The sequence below is a fragment of the Cetorhinus maximus genome, chromosome 12 (genome assembly GCF_964194155.1).
Source record: "Cetorhinus maximus chromosome 12, sCetMax3.hap1.1, whole genome shotgun sequence".
NCBI lineage: Eukaryota > Metazoa > Chordata > Chondrichthyes > Lamniformes > Cetorhinidae > Cetorhinus > Cetorhinus maximus.
The window spans coordinates 42,539,437-42,562,418 of record NC_135890.1 but is presented as its reverse complement, the minus strand read 5'-3'; the positions used below and the strand labels follow the sequence as shown (position 1 = coordinate 42,562,418).

At 42.9% G+C, this 22,982-nt stretch overlaps 1 protein-coding gene across 1 annotated transcript; it reads right to left on the bottom strand.

Annotated features, from left to right (window-relative positions):
* Window positions 1–153: 153 nt before the first annotated feature.
* LOC144687393 (mucin-6) lies at window positions 154–22,629 on the bottom strand. Its single transcript, XM_078553461.1, has 3 exons — window positions 22,509–22,629; window positions 3,023–3,091; window positions 154–2,017 (listed from the first exon to the last, which is right to left on the bottom strand). The coding sequence occupies exons 1-3, from the start codon at window positions 22,555–22,557 to the stop codon at window positions 1,785–1,787; spliced, it is 351 nt and encodes a 116-aa protein (XP_078409587.1). The 5' UTR covers window positions 22,558–22,629; the 3' UTR covers window positions 154–1,784.
* Between the last annotated feature and the right edge of the window lie 353 nt (window positions 22,630–22,982).

Genomic DNA, 22,982 nt, shown 5'->3' with positions numbered 1-22,982 from the left:
TATTCTGTAAAATAAAGATAAGACCATAAGACCATAAAGATAATGTTGAATGAAACTGTTATTCTAAGCTAAAATAAGAAGCAATTAAAATGTCATCTTATATAAGTGATATACATCACACGATTCAACTTTGAGCAAGTAAAGATTTTTTTTCAAATTGGTTTGAAGATTTGGAATTTGGAGCAGGATGATGTCAAATAATATCACTACAAAGCACTATAAAATCTTCACGTGCTTCATAGCAACAGCCTATCAGTCTATTCTCTATCATTAGCAAAGTGATGAAAGGGCTCAATGACAGTGCTATCAAGCGGCACTTATACATCAATAACCTGCTCACGGATGCTCAGTTTGGGTTCTGTCAGGGCCACTCAGCTCCTGACCTCATTGCAGTCTTGGCCCAATCATGGACCAAAGAGTTGAACTCAAAGGGGGAGGTTAGAGTGACTGCCTTTGACATCAAGGCAGCATTTGCCCTTACATCAAGACAACATTTAACCAAATATGGCATGAAGAAGCCCTAGCAAAATTGAAGTCAATGGGAATCAGAGCGAGGAAACTCTCCTGATTAGAGTCATACCTAGCACAAAAGATTGTGGTTGTTGGAGGTCAATCATCTCAGTCCCAGGACATTGCTGCAGGAGTTCCTTTGGGTATTGTCCTAGGCCCAATCATCTTCAGGTGCTCCATCAATGACCTCCCTTCCATCATAAGGTCAGAAGTGGGGATGTTCATTGATGATTGCACAGTGTTCAGCACTGAACAAAGGTACTGAAGCAGTCTGTGCCCGTATGCAGCAAAACCTGGACAACCTTTAGGCTTGGGCTGATAAGTGGCAAGAAACTGTTGCGCCACATAAGTGCCAGCCAATGACCATTTCCAACAATGGAGAATCTTACCATCTTCACGTGACGTTCAATGACAATACCATTGCTGAATCCCCCATCATCAACAACCTGGAGTTACCATTGACCATAAACTTAACTGAACAAGCCATATAAATACTGTGGCTACAAGAGCAGGTCGAAGTCCTGGAATTCTGCAGTGAGTAACTCATTTCCTGGTTCCCAAAATCCTGTCCATCATCTACTAGACACAAGTCAGAAGTGATGGAATATTCTGCACTTGCCTGGATGAGTGCAGCTCCAACAACACTCAAGAAGCTCGACACCATCCAAGACAAAGGAACTCCGCTTGATAAACACCCCTTCACCACCTTAAATATTCACTCCTTCCACCACCGAAGCACAATGGTGTTGAATATCATGAATGGTTTTAATCATGTAAATAAGGAGAATCTATTTGTGTGGCACTATGGTCAGTAATCAGAGGACGCTGATTCAACATGATTATCAAAAGAGCCAGAGGCAACATGAGGAAACAATTTTCTCAGTTTTTTGTGATCTGGAATACATTGCCGTAAAGGGTGGTGAGGGAGTGCGGGGGTGGGGGTGGGTGCAGTGGCAGTGGAAGCAGATTCAGGAATAGCATTGAAAAGAGAATTGGATAAGTAAAGGGAAATATTTGTAAGGCTACGGGGAAAGAGCAGGGGATTGAGATTAACTGGACAACCCTATCAAAGAGCCAGCATATGCACAAGGGGATAAATGGCCTGCTCTTGAGCTGTATCATTCCCTGTTGCTTCAGTTTCCTATAAAAGTCATTTTGACACCAGATTCTAACATTAATTATATTGAAATATTCAGTGACATGTTGGTAGCCAGAACCAAAAGTACAGCAAACAGCGAAGAAGTCTGTAATTAAAAAGCATATACAGTCAAAACTTACATCACATCTTGAACTGAAATTGTCCCATTCACCACCAGAATTTTGATACCTTCTATTTGGATGTAAATGTGTTTCAGATTACCGTCTGACCCTCGGCGAATTTGGATGTTGAAATCCTCTGCACCACTTCTGCAATGGCGACTCAGAATGTAGTTACAGGTTGATGTAAAATGGTAAAACTTGTCATCAAATGTCCTGAATGCTCCATTTCCCCATGTGCTACAGAGCCCTGTAAAACAGTTGAAATACAATCAGATGGTGATGGAACGAAGTGGCCTGTAATCTGCACACAGTAACCTAATCACATTGCACAAAAATCCAGATATTGTTTTTGTTTGTTGCTTCCTTATTGAGGAATCCAGTATCTCAACACTGAACAGGATGAATGAGTTGGTAGGTAAGGAGTGCTATTAGATTACTTTATTAACAGTTACACCAGACAGTATGGAACACTTCCATCAAATCATCCCATAATCCCTATGATTCAATAGCCTCAATTTATTAAACAATGGGGTGGACTGTAAAAGACATTGGGAAGATATAAAAGGGGAGAAATTTGTCTCTGACAGTGGTGCAAAATATGCAAATAGATAACAGTTGCAAATAAATGTAGAGAAGAGTGAGGTAATACATTTTGGGACTGTACACACAACGAAGTGGACGAATAGAGAAATCTAAGATTTAAATGATAATCAATGATCAGACTGATGTACTTAAAACAATAGAAGAATTCAATAGGGTAATATTAAAGAGAAATTATTTCCCCTGGCAAAGAAATCCAGAACAAGGGTGCACAGTCTTAAAAATTAGAGCTATAGGCCATTCAAGAGTGAAATCAGGAAGGTGAGCAAGCTTGAGGGCTGGCTGTCCGACTTGTTTTCCAATATTCTTCGTTCATACTCACTAACAGTAGGAGTACAGGTAGTTAAAGCTCATAAAAAAAGGCCAGCAGCATTTGGGTTATTAGGCACAGAATGGACTTTCTATGCTTCTAAATGCAGCCTGTGGGGAAAACTAACTATCTTGCTGTGGATTAGGGTACTTTTCTGAAATTGCAAGAATTTGACCATAACTGACTGCGCTACATTAAACTTGGGAGTGTCCAATAATTGACATGGATGTGGAGAGTGGAAAACCTTTTATTTCTTAACACTGGCATCTGTCTAATAGGCATTTTTTCAATTACAATTTTAAAAGTTCATACATCTCTATAAAAGTATAAATATATACTTACCACTGCTGCTACCCGATGTTGTTTCCTCCAAAGATCTGGGGACATGTTTCTCAGATGAGCTATCCAAACCTGGTTCAGAAGAAGACATTTACATTAGATTAGGCTCAGATATACAAGTAATGCAGGTACTTTCCATTGTGTTTTGCCACTTGCCGCTGTAACTTCAGCAGAAGAGCCATGGAAACCCCAGAGGAGCAAGATAAATGTTTAGTCACCCCACTGGTTCCTTCAGATAACTGTTAGGAGCCAAGAAAAGAAAGAAAATAAGTAAAGGTATATTACACCCCGACGCAAACTAATCTTGTAGAAATATGTCGGATGGAAGAAAAAACTGGCCCCAGAATTTCCGCTATCTGTTACACTGATATTACACTGAAATTCACACCAGCTTTGCGATGGGAAGTTATGCCCAAATTTCCCACAGAGCTCGTTTGCTTACACCGGAATACAAAAACTGATGAGAACTACTGTAAATGCAATACCACCAAAACGGGTAATAGAGTGACAGTAGATGTATGCTAGCTTCGTGGTACCTCACTGTCAGGCCGCTGCTCCCTCTTCCTCTTGTATTATTATGCAGAGCAGTGGTATGCAGGTTGGTGAGGCCATTCCAGCAACTTAGTCCCTCAGAACAATTTTGGATGCACTGAGGCTGGTTAAATATAATGCAGGTCTCATTAAAAAAAATCAGCAAGAAAAACGGGCTGCTGATAAAACTAACTACTCAACAAGCCGAGCACTGTAAATGCACTCCAATGAGATAATAACAGCAATAGACCAAAGCAATCCAAACAATGTTGCTATTAACAACTAGCTTTTATATAGTACCTTTCACTTCTTAAGGAAACCCAGAGTGATTCACATCCCATTACTAAACAAGCCAGGAAAAGTTAGACAAAAACAGAATTACCTGGAAAAACTCAGCAGGTCTGGCAGCATCGGCGGAGAAGAAAAGAGTTGACGTTTCGAGTCTCATGACCCTTCAACAGAACTGTTCTGTTTTGTTTTCAGTTCTGTTGAAGGGTCATGAGGACTCGAAACGTCAACTCTTTTCTTCTCCGCCGATGCTGCCAGACCTGCTGAGTTTTTCCAGATAATTCTGTTTTTGTTTTGGATTTCCAGCATCCGCAGTAGTTTTTTGTTTTTATCAGAAAAAGTTAGAATTTGTCCATTTCATACAAAGATACGAATTAGGAGCAGGAGTAGGCTATTTGGCCCCTCGAGCATGCTGTGCCATTTGATAAGATCATGGCTGACCTGACTGTGGCTTCAACTCTACTTTCCTGTGTATTCCTATACTCCCTGACTCCCATGTTAATCAAGAATTTATCTAACTCAGCTTTTAAAATATTCAATCCAGCCTCCACTGCTCTCTGGGGAAGAGAATTCCTCATACTAATGACCCTCTGAACGAAAGAAAAAAATCACATCTCTGTCTTGAATGGGAGCCCCCTTATTTTTAAACTGCGTCCATTAGTTCTAGTCTCTCCCACAAGGGGAAACATTCTCTTGGCATCCACCCTGTAAAGTCCACTCAGGATCTTATATATTTCAATAAGATCACCTCTTAATCTTCACACTCCAATGGATGCAGGCCCTACCTTTCCTCATAAGTGTAGGATCGAAATCCCCTCCAACTGGGAAATTTATGAAACATAATTTCAAACCCACAGACATGTTTTGACCTCATGATTAGAACTAAAAATTTCAAAAAGATAAGCTGCAGTCAGCAGTACAAGGCTGAGCAGCAAAAGGGGTTAATTCAGACATATGGTTAAAAAAAACAGTGACTCATCCAAAGGGTTTGGACATTGACTGGCTGCTATCAGGGAACAATGGTACCAGGGAAATGCCATTACCTGCCATCAACTAATGCAATCAAGAAGTCTGATTACCCAATACAATGGCACAAAGGACATATTATCAATAGAATACACTCAAGGAATTATGCAATTAAGGTGTGCACCACAGACAATAGTACTGGAATAAGGTCATTCAAACCCTCATTAACTTTGGAGCTAGGTGCTGTTGCTGTGCTGTTACTGTGCCATCTCAAACAGCAGGAGATTTGCTCTTACAATGAGAAGTGATAATATCCATCTGGCTACATCTTCCATGGAAAACCCTGTATAGTTTCAACCAGCAGGAGCTGATGACATTTGTCTAGATTTTATGTAGAATCAACAAAATGGACATTGGAACAACAGGAAACATGTTTTGACATGCATGAGTTATATTATTATAAAAGAAGAGCAGATCTGAGTATCTGGGCTACAGTTGGAAGGAGGTCAGGGTTGGTCACATTGACTCAGGCCTACATTCCACATTGGACAGACCAGTCGTGTTCGGGATTGTAAGTGTTTCCAGCCATATCGTGGTGATAGTGGCCTGAAGGCTTTGGGCTGCAGTCGGAAGAAGGGCCGAGTTTGGTCACCTTGACTCAGGCCTACAGTCAACACTGGACAGACCAGCCGTATTGGGGATTGTAAGTTTCAGCCAAATCATAGTGATATTGGTCTGAGGGTTTTGTGAAAGTTTGGGGCAAAAACTTGGTGTTTTTTGCCAGTAACTTGTGTCACAACTCAATGGGGATAGTACACTATAATATCAAGCCCCATTGCTCCCTGAGCCAAGAACAAATGCAAAAAGTTTGATTAGACCACCAAATTGCCCAATTCTAACTAACTGTCTAATTTAGGTTAACAGAATACGAGCACCAGGTTTGTAAACTTAACAAGTAAATAATTGTTTCTTAAACAAATTGTCTGTAACCAGTGGCAAAAGAAAGAAATATAAACTGCTAACTTATAACCCTATAACTTAAACTCTACCCCTTCTTAACCCCTATACACAAACACGCACACACACATATACAGAACATGGATTTTAAAGGTGAGATAAAACATTTCAATAGCACCAATCCGGAGTACAAGATTAGATGGGTTGATTTTGATTGATGTCTTCCAAATCCCTTGCAATTCATTGGTAATGACATGTACTTTCAGTCTGTAGTTCACTGGTTGAAAACTTGCTTTTCAATGTCTCTACTGGTGATTTTCCCCTTTTCCTCTTGACAGGGGTTATTTTCAGAAAGAGTAGGTTACAGAGATATGAAGAAAAAGCCAGCTAGCTAGCCTTATAGATTCACTGGAATCTTATACACACAGGAGAGAAAGGTTTTAGGTGTGTTCTCTTTGCAGGCTAGGATCGCTCTGCTCACTGCTATCACACAAAACCTTGGTTACCTGATCAGGGCCCAATTAAAATGTTGTTGCTAGGCAATGCCCCTTAGTTTAGGGCCCTTTTCCAGCACCATTTGTTCCAACCTGGCACACTCTGTTCCAGGAGATAGCAACATTGTATATTCCTCATCCTGTTCCAGTGAACAGGTCTTTCAACAGCAGCCATGGTAGTTTTTAAAGGCCACAGTCCCACAGAAATAAAGAAAAATGATAAAATATGTTCCTTACATGCCTCCACCTTAAAAGGGATGAAACGCCATTTCAAAAACGTGTTTCATCACACATTTTATGACACATGGACAGCAAAACATGAGACGTACATTCATTCATTCTTCTTCCCCCTTATACAATCTTAAGCATTTCCTACCCCTTTGACTTACTTCAGTATTTTACACCCAGGACAATGCATCCGCAATCACATTATGTTTACCGGTAATGTGGACAATCTTTACATTGAATGGTTGAAACAATAGACTCCATCTAAACAATCTCGCATTTTGAGTTTTAAACTTCTCAAAGAACGCCAGCGGATTATGGTCAGTGTAGATTAGTGTGTCTTTGTTATCGTGTTGGACCTAAACTTTAAAGTGTCGAAGAGACAACAACAATGCGAAAGTTTCTTTTTCTACTGTAGAGTACTTCCTTTGATACTGATTTAGTTTCTTGGAAAAGTACCCCACTGGCTTCTCTGTCCCTTTCCTTGCTTCTGGATTTTACACTTTTTCTCTTGATCTTTATTCTTTCCCTGTTCTGCATCATTACTACTGGATTTAATCCAGTTTTCATTGTGTTTTTTGTTCCCTGCCTCTGCTTCTTGAGTTTGCATGTTTTTCTCTTTCTTTACTTTGCCGTTTACCCTACCTTTGCTTCTAGATTTGTCCCTTTTCCCTCTTTCTTTGTCTTTACTCTGTTCTCTATCTCGACTTCTAGATTTTGATTTGGCCCTTTTTCCTCGCTCTCTGCTTTCACTCCGTTTGTGATCTCTACTTATGGATTTTGCCTCTTTACCGTTACTCTGCTCTGGATCATGTGTGCTGGACTTTGACTTGACTTGTTTCTCCAACTCTTTTCCGTTAGTTTGCTCTTGTGCTACTTTACATGCTCCTGTGCATCTTTCTAGAAACATCCAACATAGAGGATTCGTCTTTTGGCTTCAGGAACTTTTCTTTAATCAATTTTAATGGGTCTCTTATTTCATGACCCATAGATCAGTTCAGGCAGACTAAATCCACTAGATTCATTTGAAGAATCTCTGGTAGCAAATAGTAAGAAATCTAATCCTTTGTCCCAATCCTTTGGGTATTCATGGCAATATGTCTTACAAAAGTCTACGTCCTTATGAAGTCTTGGCCAGGTAAAATGCCTGTTTATCAATGCTTGAGTTTTTCGTATTTCTACATGTCCTGCCATGGGAATCTCATGTGCTACTCACAATATCTCCTTACGATATTTGGGTGGTACCGCTATCTGATGAACAACAGTCCATTTCTCATCCACGGGTCTGTGAGGGTGTCTCTAGTTCCTCATCAGAACTCCGTTTTTAAGATAATAACACTCTGGAACTCCTTCGGCCTCAACTTCAGTGTAAGCTGACTGTGCTAACTTGTTTAACTCTGGATCTGCTTTCTGAGCAGGAAGACATACCAAACACTTACTTTAAATAATCCTCACCTTAAGTAAAGTTTCAGCTACTCTAACATCTGCTCGTAATATTACGTTGACCTCTGGTGATGGACTTTGTTTAGCCATTACTCTGTTCACCACACACGATGGAAAAATACCAGAAACCTGTTCTTATAACTGCTCTGTCTCTTTACCCTCTTTTGGACTTTCTTGATTATGAGAGAAGCTATAACCTTCACACCTATCAAATCATTCCCCAGGAGTAGATCCACTTTATCCACGGGTAATTTCTTAACCACTCCTACAACCACCGATCCAGACAACAAATCATACTCCAATTGCACTTTGTACAATGGAACTGGGATATACTCTCCACTTATCCCGTTTACCAATACTTTAGCTTGCATTGAATTCTTTGGAGGGAAAACTAGGTCCTTCTCCAGCAAAAGAGTTTGAGTAGCTCCTGTGTCCCTTAATATAGTTATGGATTTAGCTGCATCATTTGATGAAAAAGGGGTTATCTTCCCTTTAGACAAAAACCCTTATATCTCTCCTCTAGCTTATTCACTTCAGCTGCATTCACAGCAGTGGTTACCTCCAGACCCTTATTTGTAGTTAAAGCTACAATTTGATCCGCGGCATTTTCTTTTTGAATTCCCTTTTTGGACTCACTCTTATGAACTCCAAAAAGTCCCATTGGCTTCCCTTGCAACTTCCAGCATTCTGAATGAATGTGTCCCACTTTATTAGTGGTAACACTTCAGCCTTCCAGTTTCACCTCCACTCACAGTACCTTCCTTCCTGATCTGGGAAGGAGACTTCAAAGTATTCCCAGCTATCCACTCTTTACCCTGGCTACTTGCCTTCCTTTCACTCTCCCACTTTCTATCCTATTCAAATTTATGGGGGTGATAGAAAAAAGGTTTGGTTTTGTGGATCAGCTCATAATTGTCAGCCATTACTGCTGTCTGCCTGGCAATTGCAAACCTTTGGTCTTCCACATGCATTCTTATTCCAGAAGGTAGGGAGTTTTTAAACTCTTCCAAGAGAATGATCTCTCTGAGAGCTTCAAAGGCAGTTTCAACTCCTAATTCTCATATCCCCCCATCAAAACTACTTTGTTTAAGTCTTTCAAATTCAATGTAAGTTTGCCCAGGCTGTTTCCTTAAATTTTGAAATTTTTGTCTGTATGCTTTAGGGACCAATTCATATACACTCAAAATGTCCATTTTCACCACATCATAATCCCTAGATCCTCTGACAGTGAAGCATAAATATCCTATGCTCTACCTGTCAATTTGCTCTGCATGGGCAATTCATCTGTTTAGCTATCTTCTCAATGAAATAAAGAATGCTTCAACATCTCTTTCTTCAAATTTTGGAAGAGCTTGTACAAATTTAAAAATCTCCACAAATAAGACATACAAAACATCGATTACAATCTGGAGATAAATCCTGCCTCATCTACTGGTGTCTCTTTTTTAATTGCCAGCATTTTAAGCTGGAATTCCCTGTCTCTCTCTTTTTCTCTTTCCTCCTTTTCTAACCTCGCCATTTCTAATTCCCTCTGGAGATCAAGTTTCACATTTCCATTTCTCGTTTTCTTTCTCTCTCCTGCCTTTCTGCCTCACCCCTTTGGAATACTCTTTCTCTTCCCTTTTCTGCTGCCTCTAATTCCAATTTTTTTCTTTGCAAATGAATTTGAGCTCATTCCAATGAACCAGCCCTTGGAGAACTCAGTCTCTCAGGTATGCCTTCCAGTTTTAAATGCTGTGCTCTCTCTTGGGTTATCTCTGTCTTCCTAGTTTTGGCAGACAATCCTGCTCGTAATTTACTTGCCAATTCAATTAGCCTAGTTTTTGGGATCCCTTGTAAAATTGTCAGGGACATCTCTTCCACTTGCAGGAAGGTTTTAGCAGTTTCCAGTGCCATTTTATTTTTGATAGTACAAACCTAGTGTTTCCTTTTAGCTTTTATTACTTATTAAATCTACACTCAAATTGTCCTTGTCTTTTGTTCCAAAATATCCCAGACTCGAGCCCCCAAACTTTATCATGGTCCATTGGGGATAATGCACTGTAATATCAAGCCCCACTGCCCCCCAAGCTGAGACAACTGTGAAAAGTTTGATTAGACCACCAAATTGCCTGATTCTACCTAATTGTTTAATTTAGGTTAGCAGAATACGAGCACCAGGTTTGTAAACTTAAGTAAATAACTGGCAAAAGAAAGAAATATGGACTGCTAACTTTTAACTCTATAACTTAAACTCTACCCCTCTTAACCCCTATACACAAACACACACACACACATAAGACATACAAAACATTGATTTTTAAGGTCAGATAAAACACTTCAAAGCACCAATCTGGAGTACAAGATTAAATGTGTTGATTTTGATTGATATCTTCCAAATCCCTTGCAGTTCATTGTTAATGACATGAGATGGTCTTCCAGCACTTTCAGTCTGTAGTTCACTGGTTGAAAACTTGCTTTTCAATGTCTCTACTGGTGATTTTCCTCTTTTCCTCTTGGCCGGGGGTTTTTTTTTAATAGAGAGCAGGTTACAGAGATATGGGGCAGAAATTTCTGCTCGTCGAGTGGGCATGCACCCGACCCGAATGAGCATAAAATGATGCATGATGACATCGGGCAAGTGTCCTATCAAGGCCATTAAAAATCTAATTGAATTAAATTTTCTGCTGCCCACCCAACCTTACGGCTGGTGGCAGGCAAAAAGACCAAGTGGCCTTTGGATTTTTCACGAAACCTCATCCACGGGTAGGATGAGGTTTCGATCTATCATTAAAAATTTTTTTTAAATTTCAAACTAATTTCTAACATGTCCCTACTCATGTGACAGAGTCACATGAGGGGATCTGTTTTTAACATTTTTAAATTCTTTTTTATTTTTCAAAATTTTCATCATTTTCAGCTTTTCCTGCACACATCCGCACACATGCACAAACTTACACGCTCGCTCTCCTCCCCCCCACTCAGGCAGTGCTGAGCGCTGCAGCACACTTTTCATGCTGGGCGGGCCTTATTTCGTCCCCATTCGCCCTCGCCAAGCCCTCCCGACAAGGGCAACATCCTGGTAATGAAGAAAATGCCAGCTAGATAGCCTTGTAGATTTACTAGAATCTTACACACATAGGAGAGAGAGGTTTTAGGTGTGCTCACTTTGCAGGCTAGGTTCTCTCTGCTCATTGCTAATACACAAAACCTTGGTCACCTGATCAGGACCCAATTAAAATGTTGTTGCTAGGCAGTACCCCCTAGTTCAGGACCCCTTTCTGGCACCATTTTGTCCAACCTGGCACACTCTGTTCCAGGAGATAGCAACATTGTATATTCTTCATCCTGTTCCAGTGAACATGCCTTTCAACTGTAGCCATGGTAGTTTTTAAAGCCACAGTCCAATTTTTAAAACCACAGTCCCACAAAAATAAAGAAAAATAAAATTATATGTTCCTTACACTTGTAACATGTTTCAGCCATATCTTGGTGATATTGATCTGAGGGTTTTTTCTTTGGTTTCAGGGCAAGACGTGGTGTTTTGCCTGTGTTTTTGTAAGTTTAAAGCGAGTTGTGGGGATTTTGTGCGGAGTTAGCATTTTTGTAAGCTCAAGCCCGAGTCACGGTGACTTTGTGTCAGGTACTGGGAATGGGTTGTTTTAAATTTTGGGGTTTTGTACTGTGGGGTTGTGGGTGATTCAATAAAGCAATTATGAATTATCAGAAGAAACTTGTCTCGCTGGTCATTCTGTTCAAGCCATACACTTGTGAATCTGGTGTCACGAACTTGAGTGTGGGGCAGGTCCCTGAGGGATAAGGGGAGCCCCTACATAAGATGACTCTTTCATCTCAGGAATCAGCCGAGTGAAGCTTCTAATGCAATTATATCCTTTCATAGATAACAAACCATACACTGTATTCTGGATGTGGTCTCACCAATGCCCTGTAGAACTGTAACAAAATGTCCTGACTTATGTACTCAACTCCCTTTGCAGTAAAGACCAACATTCCAGTATAATTAAACATAGTATAATGCAAAATGTCTTAATTACTGCCAAACAACCTTTCTGGCACTGATAATTTTTACAATGTGGAGTTTTATTCCTTCAGCTTTTAATCATTGTTTGAAAATTATTTGTTTTTTTAACCTTTCTTTTTGTCTGTTTTTATCTACCTCTATTAGTCCCATCTTTCTTTCCTGCTCATTATTTCACATTCTGTACATGATTTGACATTGAATTCTACATGATACATGCTAGATCGGACTCTGCATTGTTCATTAAGGATTTTTCAACCCAATTGCTTAGGGAGATACCCAGTTTTGTGCCCTGTTCGCACAGATCCCAAATTCCCTGGAGAGGGCACAATGCTGCAATGGCTCTCTAATTACTTTTAAGTATGCAAAACCCTATAGAAAGTCTGTGGGAAAGTCTACATGAAATGAACAGGTACTGCCATTCATATGACAGTGAGAACAAAATCCAGCCCAATGTTTCAGGTCAATAACCTTTCATCAGTTCCCAAGTTCTGATGAAGCATCTTCAAACTAAAATGTTGGGCAGGATCTCCCTGTGGGCTCCTGAACCTTGCCATCAGGTTCAAATTTGGATCAGAAGCTCACATGGTTTGGAAAATAGTAACTCAATGTGATTTTCCCCAGACCAGTCAATTAATGGCCAACAAGCAAGCTACCAAAGCTGGAGGGCCAATCAGTAGCCCTCCAGCTTGAAAGCAGCAGCAGGATGCCAAGGCAGATAAGTGAGAGAGAGGGTATTTCAAAATCTACTTGTCATAACAGAGCAGAAGGATCTTAGTAGTAATGAGAGTAGTGGAATATTATGGAATCAACTAGAAATCCAAGGGAGATGTACAGTCATTATAGGAACAATCTATAAATTCAAAGATGATGAGAAAGGTACAATTGAGGAGCTCAACAAAACATTGAAAAGGAACCAAAGTCAGACTCCAAATGCTGACATCATAATAAGAGAAGGTTTTAATCAACCCAATGTTAACTGGAGTGCAGGAGACACTATCCTAAATCACTACACTTGTGGAAAGACTGATGAAGATCTTTTAGATGTGGTTGTTGATAGTGGAGTGGAACAGCTAGTTCAAGAACCAACAAGAGGGAATAATCTCCTGAGCCTCGTGCTCACGAACAATACAAGATTATTCACAAGCGTCTGTGGAGCCAGGGATTAGTGATCACTCAGTAATCGTACCTGAGCTGCATCGCTCATGTTAATGTAAGGAAATGGCCAAGAGGAAAATCTTTATTAGAAAAAAAGCTGACAAGAAGAAATTAAAATTCATCTTCAGAATTTTAGTAATTGTTACCTTTTTTTAAACCTCATTGTCAGTGCAAGAAAAATGGGATAAACTGCAAAATGGCTTGACAGATGCTAAGGATAAATATGTACCTTCCAAATTTTCATCCAACAGAAGAAACCTCCCATGGTTCCAGAAAGAACACCATAAGCTATGCAGAAAGGAACAGCATCTTTGCAACAAGGCTAAGATGTCTGGGAACAAGGAGGACTGGAAGGAATTCAAAACCTGCCAGAGGAAAATAAAGAAATTTCTCAACAAAGCAACGAAAGATTACGTGGAATCTTTCCACTGTTGATGGAAGGGGTCATTAACAATGCTATCAAATGCACCCGCTTAGCAATAACCTGCTCACTGACACTCAGTTTGGGTTACGTGAAGATCAGAAGTAGGTATGTTCACTGATGATTGCACAATGTTCAGCACTATTCGCAACTCCTCAGACACTGAAGCAGTCCAGGTCCAAATGCAACAAGGCCTAAATCATATCCAGGCTTGGGCTGACAAGTGGCAAGTAACATACATGCCACACAAGTGCCAGGCAGTGACTATCTCCAACAAGAGAGAATCTAACCATTGCCCCTTGACATTCAATGGCATTACCATTTCTGAATCCCCCACTATCAACATCCTGGGGGTTACTATTAACCAGAAACTGAACTGGACTAGCCATATAAATACTGTGGCTGCAAGAGCAGGTCAGAGGCTAGGAATCCTGCAGCAAATAACTCATCTATGACTCCTCAAAGCCTGTCCACCATCTACAAGGCACAAGTCAGGAGCGCAATGGAATAATCTCCACTTGCCTGGATGAGTGCAGCTCCAACAACACTCAAGAAGCTCGACACCAACCAGGAGAATGCAGCCCACTTGATTGGCACCCCATCCAAAAATGCTCACTCTCTCCACCGCCAATGCACAGTGGCAGCAGTGTGTACCATCTACAAGATGCACTGCAGCAACTCACCAAAACTCCTTAGACAGCACCTTCCAAACCCACGACCACTACCATCTAAAAGGACAAGGGCAGCAGATAGATGGGAACACCACCACCTGGAAGCTCCCCTCCAAGCCACAACCCATCCTGACTTGGAAATATATCGCTGTTCCCTCACTGTCACTGGTTCAAGAAGTCAGCTCACCACTACCTTCTCAAGGGCAATTAGGGATGGGCAATAAATGCTGGCCTAGCCATCAACGCCCACATCCCCTGAATGAATAAAAGAAAACTTTCGGTCCCACCTGCAGCATGAAGCTTAATAGGTGGGGGAAACTTAGTTTGGCATGAGTCCAAAAATCAGTTTCCCAACAGGAGGACAAACAATGTCAGGAAGCCCTTTGCATGCATTAACATGACTTGCATGCTCATTAAAAGGCCAGCTTTCCAGAGTTAAATTTCCCCTCCAGATTAAGTTCCCCAGCAAAGACATAACACAGGGTAGCCATCCACACAAGCTGAAAACCATTTGTTTCCAGGGCAGTGTATCAACAATCTTTCTTCCCAAGGACAATACCACAATGGAACAAGCTGCCAAAGGAAATAGTCACAGCCCCGTCACTTGAAATTCTCTAGATTATTTCCATCTATTATTTTTTCATTATTGGGACTACCATAGCAACAGGTCAAGTCTGGTTAACTAGCACTAACCATATAATATTGGTGGAATATGCATGTTAGTCTGTGATGCCAACAAAACCAAAGCAGAAGCAAAAGCAGGAGAAATGGTAGTGCCCTCGTTCCAATGGTTTCAAAGTTCAACTTTAAAAAGATCTTTGCACCTGGGCCCCACTGGTGGGGGCGGTGGGGGGGGGGGGGGGGTGGGTGTGGACGGAAGTTGTTGGGGGGCAGAGTAGAACGCCTGCCACTACACCTACACAGGCAGGGGGGACCTCTTGGCCTGCATGGCATGCTGGCCCCCTGGACCGCCGCCCACACAATCTGGGATTTGCAAAGTCAGCAGTTATATATGTACTTTACTAGATAAATGTGGAGCGTTATCCCTTTCTACAGGTGAACAAATTCTAAGGAACTATCATTGGGTTACCACTTCATTGATTCTATTAATCTCAAATTTTAACAAATGCTTTAGTGATGCTGTAACAGAAACAAGAAGGGAGTGGGATTGAGGAATGGATAGATATTTTGCAACTTGCTTATTTAATTGACACAGAACTATCCCTTTTCAAAGTAAGTAACAGCATCCCACGTGGGGGAATTGCACAATCTTGATGGGCTGAGTGCCCCTTTGTGTTTCATGCGTTCATGTACATTTAACAAATATTATGTAATCATTCATGCTGTTTAACGTGGTCCAAAAGCTGGTTTATTATCTTTGGCCAGCTTGGCTGCCTTCCAAATTTTTTAGAAAAAGCATAGACTTTCTGCACTTTCTGCAGCATATGCAAATGAAAAAAAGATATTTTTCTTAAAACTTACAGGGATGATATCAATACCTTATCTCTGAAAGTTCCTCCAGTGCAACAACCCTCTAAAAACCCTGTGCCCTCCAATTTGGGCCTCTTGCTCATTCCTGATTTCCTTTGCCTTCAGCTGCAAAGGCCCAAAGCTCTGGAATTCCATCCTGGAGTGTCTCTATGTCTTTCTGCTCCTTTAGTTTACTCCTTAAAACCTACGTCATTGGCCGAACCTTTGACAACCTGTTCTAATATCTCCTTATGTGGCTCAGTGTCAAATTCTGTTTGATAACACTCCTGTGAAGCGCTTTGGGGTGTTTTACTATATTAAAGACACTATATAAATGCAAGTTGCTGTTTCAGATATCAGGAAGTGAAGAACGCTTTGATGCAAAGTAAGTATCGAATGTTTTTAAGAGAAGATAAAAAATTGAAAACAAATGTGTTAAAGAAACTGCTATTCTTACTATTCTATCCAGGCATTTAGGCAATGATCACATATTTAGTTCTGACTACAAGAGTTGCATAGCTTTACTGGATCTGTTATCAGGATACAAATCAAAGGGTGGGTCAGAACAGAGAAGATGGGAGCCTATGCCTCAGGTGTTAGGCTTCAAGGGAATTGGTAGTAAATTGAAATAAATTGTCAATCAGGCTCAACAAGGTGTTGTTCCAGACTGTCACTCCTTTTATTGAACTGTAAAATTTCATACTCAATTAAGGAATTAGGAAAGGTAGTTATTTTGATAGCTAAGCCCTACTGTAAATGGTGAAGATTACATTCCACCACACACTAGTGTTAAAAAATTTTGAATTACAACCAAAATTTGTTAAGTCAAAATTCCATTCCAACATATGGACTTTCCTCAATGTGCCAAGTGAACTATTGATTTGGAGATGCTGCTTTATCAGAGGAAGCCAGCACTGGATTGTGATGAATGTATTTTCATCTTCCAATAGCAATAGCAACACATGGCCCCTCAGGTTCAGCTTATAAGCTGATTGATACAATCCAAAATAGCTTTGCTCTTATACGAACTATGTATGAAATGAGAATTGGACAGTGTGCCATCAAATGGTAGGCTATTTTTGTCTGAGATGCCAATTGAGAAAGTTTAACTATAGTGCTTCTGGGCACTCTCTCCTGTCAAAAATGGCTTCTTTGAATAGTTCCATCATAAATAGCTAACAGACAAGCTTTAATTTTTCAAGTCATTTTTTGATACTGTATTTAATTAGACGATAAAAGAGTGAGGAGAAAAATTAGAAGAAATTTCAGTATTCTTGGATCCTGGTGTGTTTTACCACAGGGAGTGGTTGAGGCAGATGCCATTCAATGCTTTAAAGAAAAACTGGATAAATATTTGAAGCAGAAATTACAAGATTATTGGTAGAACATCAGAGAGCAGCTTTGAGTTCTTCTATCAAAGTGCCAGCACATTCACAATAGGTTGATTGGTTCCAACTGTGCTGTCAATGCCTATGGTCTATGGTACTAACATACTGAGGCATGAGTTTAACTCTCAAATTTATCTTAAGATGAAAAGTACATTATACTGAAGGAATGTATATCCTTGGGTGACATTGAAGACAATTAGGGGAATCGTCCAGTCCCATTGGTGGCAGGTGCCATGGCGGACGGAGGAGACAATTTGGCATAAGGGGCATAAATCGGTTTCACGCCAGCATGAAAAAACAGCGGAATCATCCGATGGTGTTTGCCATGGCGGAAAGCAAATCCCGCTGGAGGCCGACGTGAACCCAATTTGCATCCGGCAATGTGATGCAAAGTAAGGCCTGACCTGAATCATCCACACACCCCTGATTCATCACTACGTCGGCGGGAAAACACACCAGCCCAGAATGTGCCTGGACAAGCGAGGCTTGCAGAAATAGGGCCTTGCTCAGATCGCGGACATCCCAGGAGCAGGCGATGCTGGAACCCTACAGCTACCAGACCCTAGAGGAACATATGTATCGCATGATAGGTGGATTCTCATAGACATGGCTCTGCCGTGAAGCAGCTCTCGGAAGGTGGGAGGTCTCCATTGATGCTTCGGGTCTGCTTTGGAACATCATGGTCTTGGCCGTAGGCTTCTACGGATGATCGGCAAGGGTGGGGGTGGTGGGAGAGGAAGGTGTACTGGGGAGGAGGTGGGGAGCTGTGGGAGAGGAAGGCCTATGTGTGACTGAGAGGGGAATGTGTACCGGGGTTGGGTGAATTTGGCAGGGGGAACGAAGGTGTCAGGGAATTGGTGAGGTTGAGGGGGGGAAACAAAGGTGTTGAGGTTGGTGAGGTTGGTGGGGGGAAGAGGGAGTACGGGAGAAGGAGGGAGTTTGGAGAGAGGAATGTGTGCGGGGGGAGAAGGGAGTTCGGAGGGGGGAAGGTGTCCTGGGGTAGGAGGGAGTTCGGAGGGGGTTCAGAGGGGGGAAGGTGTCCAGGGATAGGAGAGGGTTCAGAGGGGGGATTGTGTCTAGTGGGAGGAAGGAGTAAGGGTGCAGGAGGGAGTAAGGTGGAGGAGGGAGTAAGGAGCAGGTGAAATGTCCAGGTGAATGTGCAGGGAGGGGTCTGTGGAATCAATGACAGCCTCCTGGGAGTGAACTGAGGGTGGGCATGGTAGGAGAGGATGATGAATGTGAGACGGGGCAGAGGGAGCCCGTAGGGTGGGATGGTGAGGGTGCAAAGGTAACAGTAGCAGGAACGGCGAGAGTGGTTGGTGGGGACTCAGAGGCAGACACGGATCCTGAGGGTGGTAGGATGAGGCTGGGGAGGTCATGGATGGGGGTGGAATTCTCAGGAAGATAAGGAATGTGCACGTTCACCTGGATTTCCAGGAAGGACAAGGTTTCAGGTTAGTAAGTGACAGTGAGGAGGTGAAAAGAATTGCCGGAGGGTCACAGTGATGGGGGAAAGGACATGGGTGACTGGGTGAGGGGAAAGGAAGTGGGATCTGATCCAAAACTTCACTATGACCATGGTTGTCAAAATCGAAAGTGAGTGGAGCCTTGTGTTGGTTGGGCACAGGTGCTGCATGGATGTGCCCAATGAGATGCAGGTCAGTTCAGACAGACAACTGAAAAGGAACCCCAGCAGGCAGCATTGAAAATGCTCGGGACATTGAGATGAGTGTGATGGATGAAGGCTTCGTGTGCGTGGGAGAGTGATTGCACGAAGCTCCAAGAGGCCCTGCCACAAACACACTTCTCCCTCCAGAATCACTCATGGTCCAGCTGTGTGCAGCTGAACTGCTAGCGGGGAGGGATGCAGTGGAAGGATTCGCGAAGCATGTCAATGAAGCTGAAAGACACCATTACACATTATGCAGTGAAAGTGAACATATTTTCAGATTGTAAAGTCACAAAAAGTGTTCACCCATGCAACCACTTGTGATCAGCATTTCTTAACTTTTCTAGCCTACCAGTTCTTGTAGGTGCTGCCCTCACATCCACAGCAGGGATGGAGACAGCCTGTGCAATGGTTGGCCCTTTTGCCTTTAATGCCTTTGGTGTGTGTCCTCTTGAGAGCCAAAGCCTTGAGAGTCCCAGCTTGCTTTAGCTGTCCTCCTATGGGCCAGCTGCTCCCTCTGTGGTGACAGGGGATGAGGCGGAGGGGGTCACAGGCAAAGGGGACTCGGAGGGAGCAAACAGCCTCTGAGATTCCTGAGCGGATGACAAGAGTGTGCAGCTGCAGGTTGTCCTCCCTTCGGATGCCCAAGGGCCCCAGCACGACTCCTTGAGAGGAAGGAGCACCTGGAGGTGTGTCGAGGTGCCCCATTTCCCTCTCACGTTGCCACTGCAGGAACTCACCCATTGCTTCCATGATGGAGTGCAGGTCTGCGTGCATCTCTGCGTTCTGCTGGACCAGGGTCTCCATGGCATCCGCCACCCTTCACATGGAGATCTCCATATGTGCACATGTGGGCACCACTTCATTAGAGAGCAGTCGAACGCACTCCTCCAACTCATGTGCCACTCTGCTGAGGGCTTCCAACACCTCTGCATGATGATCCCCCTGCCTTCTGCTGACTCTCCAGGATGAGTTGGAAGGCCAAATCCAGAGGCTCGTCATCTGACTCAGATCTCACAGATGCCTCTTGCCCAGCAGTCCTCTGAGTGCTGGGGAGCTCGGCTGAACCTGCCTCCCCCTGCTGTGGACACGTGTCCGTGCGGTAACCACCAGATTGTGAACCCGAGCCTGCTCTAGATTTAGGCAGGTCTGCATCTCTGTGCTGGTGGACGGTGTGGGTAAGCACTGTGATGGGACTTCCAGGCTGCTTATTTCCAGCTCTTCAATGGTGGAGGTGTCGTCTTGGCTGGAAGTGAGGATCTGGATGGAGCTGTGGGCTGGCTGAGGGCATCAGTCGCTCAGCTGAGCTCCCTGTGAACCAAAGTAGAGATAATTAGTGCATGACAGCAGAGTCAAAAACAGGAGGAAGAGCACTCACAGCTGTATTGAGAGAGGGATGATGTGGTGCAGGATCCTTATGAGAGTGTTCACTGCCGACCTCACCGTTGCCACAGGCAGGGTCCATGTCCTCACCAGTCAGCGTGATGGCACGCTCCTCAAAGTAAGTGAGGGGCCTAATGTGGGCCACTCCACCCCCCTGTCTGGGACCTCTCCCTGCTGTTGTGAGCCAGCTTCTCCTGCATGAAAACAGATGGAGAGAGTGTGAGCAGGATGCACGGCACTGCATGGAATGTTTGTGTGGTGAGCGGAGCCATGGACAAGATGAGGGCAGGAGCTCCAGAGGACAAAAGATCCTAATGGAGATTTGCGAGTGTGTTTGAGAGTTAGTGGTGTTGTCCCTTGAGGTGTGAGATCCCTGTGGATGTGTGATGGGTTTGGGAGTGTGTAAGTTGAGTGTGATGAAGTGGTTGACTTACCCTGGTGGAACGGATGAGATCATTCATCCTCTTCCTGCACTGGATGGCTGACCTCCTCTGTGCTCCAGTGGCGCTGACCACCACTACCACCACCTCCCAGGCCGGATTAGTGAATCTGGTAGACCTCCAGCAGCCAGAACTGGGGTAGAGGACATCGTGGAGGCCTTCCCTACATCCGGCAGGCACTGCAGAGAGGCGTCACTAAATATGGGGGCTGCTGTCTTCTTTGCTTTTGGGGCCATCTGTCACCTGGAGCAGTCCTGGTCAGTAGACATGGGCCTGAATTTTACCTTTGGCGGGCACATGCGATCGATGGGCCCAGGAGCGGTCGGGAAACGAGCCCCCGACCACAATCGGTCCCCGACCGCGATTTCACACTAGCTGGCTAATCAACAGCTAACCAGCATGAAACGTGCGCTGAAAAGCTCGGCGCTGCTGACATGGGGGCGCGGGAAGAGGGCAGGCGATGATGTTTCCGCAGGCCTGGTTGAGCGCTACAAGAAAGCTCCCTGAAGGCAGACAGCTGCCTCAGGGAGCTGCAGACCTGAAAATGCTAAAATAAAAGTTTTAAAAGCTGCAAAAAAATGTCCATGTATCACAATCAAGCACCTGGAAATATAGCTGATAAAAATGCTGTACATAGATATTTATTTTAATTTTATTTCATAACAGAAATTTCATCCCGCCCTTGGATGAGATTTGATGAAAAATGCAAAGGCCGCCAGGCCGGGTCTCCCATCCACTAACCATAAGGTTGGACGGGCCATGAAAAATCAGAGACAATTGCTTCCAACTTTTGTGCGCGCCCGCCAAGCGAAATATCGTGCGAGTGCACGATGACGTCGGGATGTTCGCCTGACATCTTCTCACACAATTTTACCCCCAATCGGGTGGACCACCCCGCGGGATGTAAAATTCAGCCCATGATGTTGGCTGCACTTTGGTGCGCTTTAAATATGGTGTCCAAAGCGAGGAAGCACTGACGTCACAGCGTGGTGAGCAAATCCGAGCCCACCTGCCAGCGATCCGGCACATTTCCTGCGAATGCGTTATTAATGAGGGAGGACGCGCCGGGAAGGGGACAATAGGGTGCGAAAACTCGCCATTGCGTCCAACAGGCAAAACAACTTTTTTCCCTCCCGCTACCACACTTAGTGCAAATCCGGGATGATTCCACCCATTTAAGCATTCTTAAAAACGCACTGGTATTGGATTAATTACCTTAATGGAGGAAACATATACAGTTTCTCTCATGCAATCAAAAGTAAGAAGAATCTGTCATTTTTTTCCACAGATTGTACTGCTTTTGCTTTCAGCCCCTTTTACCTGCACAATGAAAGCCACTGGGATTTTACACATTTTCAACAAAAGTCCCAAGTTAAAGAATCATTCATCTTAAACATCATAGAATTTCTACAGTTCATTGCGCAACAGTTCATTGCAAGGACTCACCTTGAAGAAAATGAATTATTTAGGAGGGTTTTAGATTCTAAAGTCCTGACTTTGGTACCAGCACTTTAAGTAAATTGGGTCACTCCTGCCTCCAGGAGTGCTGAGACCCAACTGCAGATGTGGATCCAGAAAATCCATAAACTTTCCGGAGGATTTGGGATGCGTGAAAACTTTCAGTGGGAGGAATTGGCATAGGACCCAATGATACTGTCCATTGTGATTTAAGCTGGTATCTCCTGTGAGGATCAGGGCAGTTAGTCATTGTGTCAGCTCCTTGCAGTTTGCCAAACGAAAGGACTGGGGCTGGTGCAATGGGAATCATCCACTGGAATTCCTACTCTCCACTAGTGCCCCAAATTTTTTATTCAAATTAATTGTCAAACTTGTTAAAGAATAACATCTTTATGATAATATTATTTTATTTCATATCACATAATAACTGTTGACATAAATTAAAAAACATAGAGAAGCTATATCACTGCTAAATCGTAGATACTTTATAGTGTGTGAAATGTACTTACCTTTGCACAAGGACATAGCCCAGAGGGCAACTAATACAAGCTTTTCCATTGTATTAGCTTGGGACTTGAGTAGGCACTATGGTCATCCTAGTGAATTATTCTCACTAGTACAGAGTCTTCTCCAGTCCATTTATATAGCTCTGCTCCTCAGGCTCATTTGAATAGAATAAGGAAGTTGAAAGCAGTTAAGCAGTTATTTGCTGAGCATTTTCCCTTTGATGGTGAATTTAACCCTTTGGATTCTGAAACACCCTTTTAGCCACTTAATTCTGCACAGTTCTTTTTTATAAGGTGAAGTAAGAGCAAAAAAATGTCTTGCCAAGTTTTGTTTAAAAATATGGCATCTAAGTTACACAACTCCAATTTGCTTTCCACACATTGGCACAGAACTATTTTCTATCAACTGTCCAATTCACAGCATTACCTGTAGTTACTCATATGGGGTTTCCGAATTAACCTTCCCCAAACTGCATC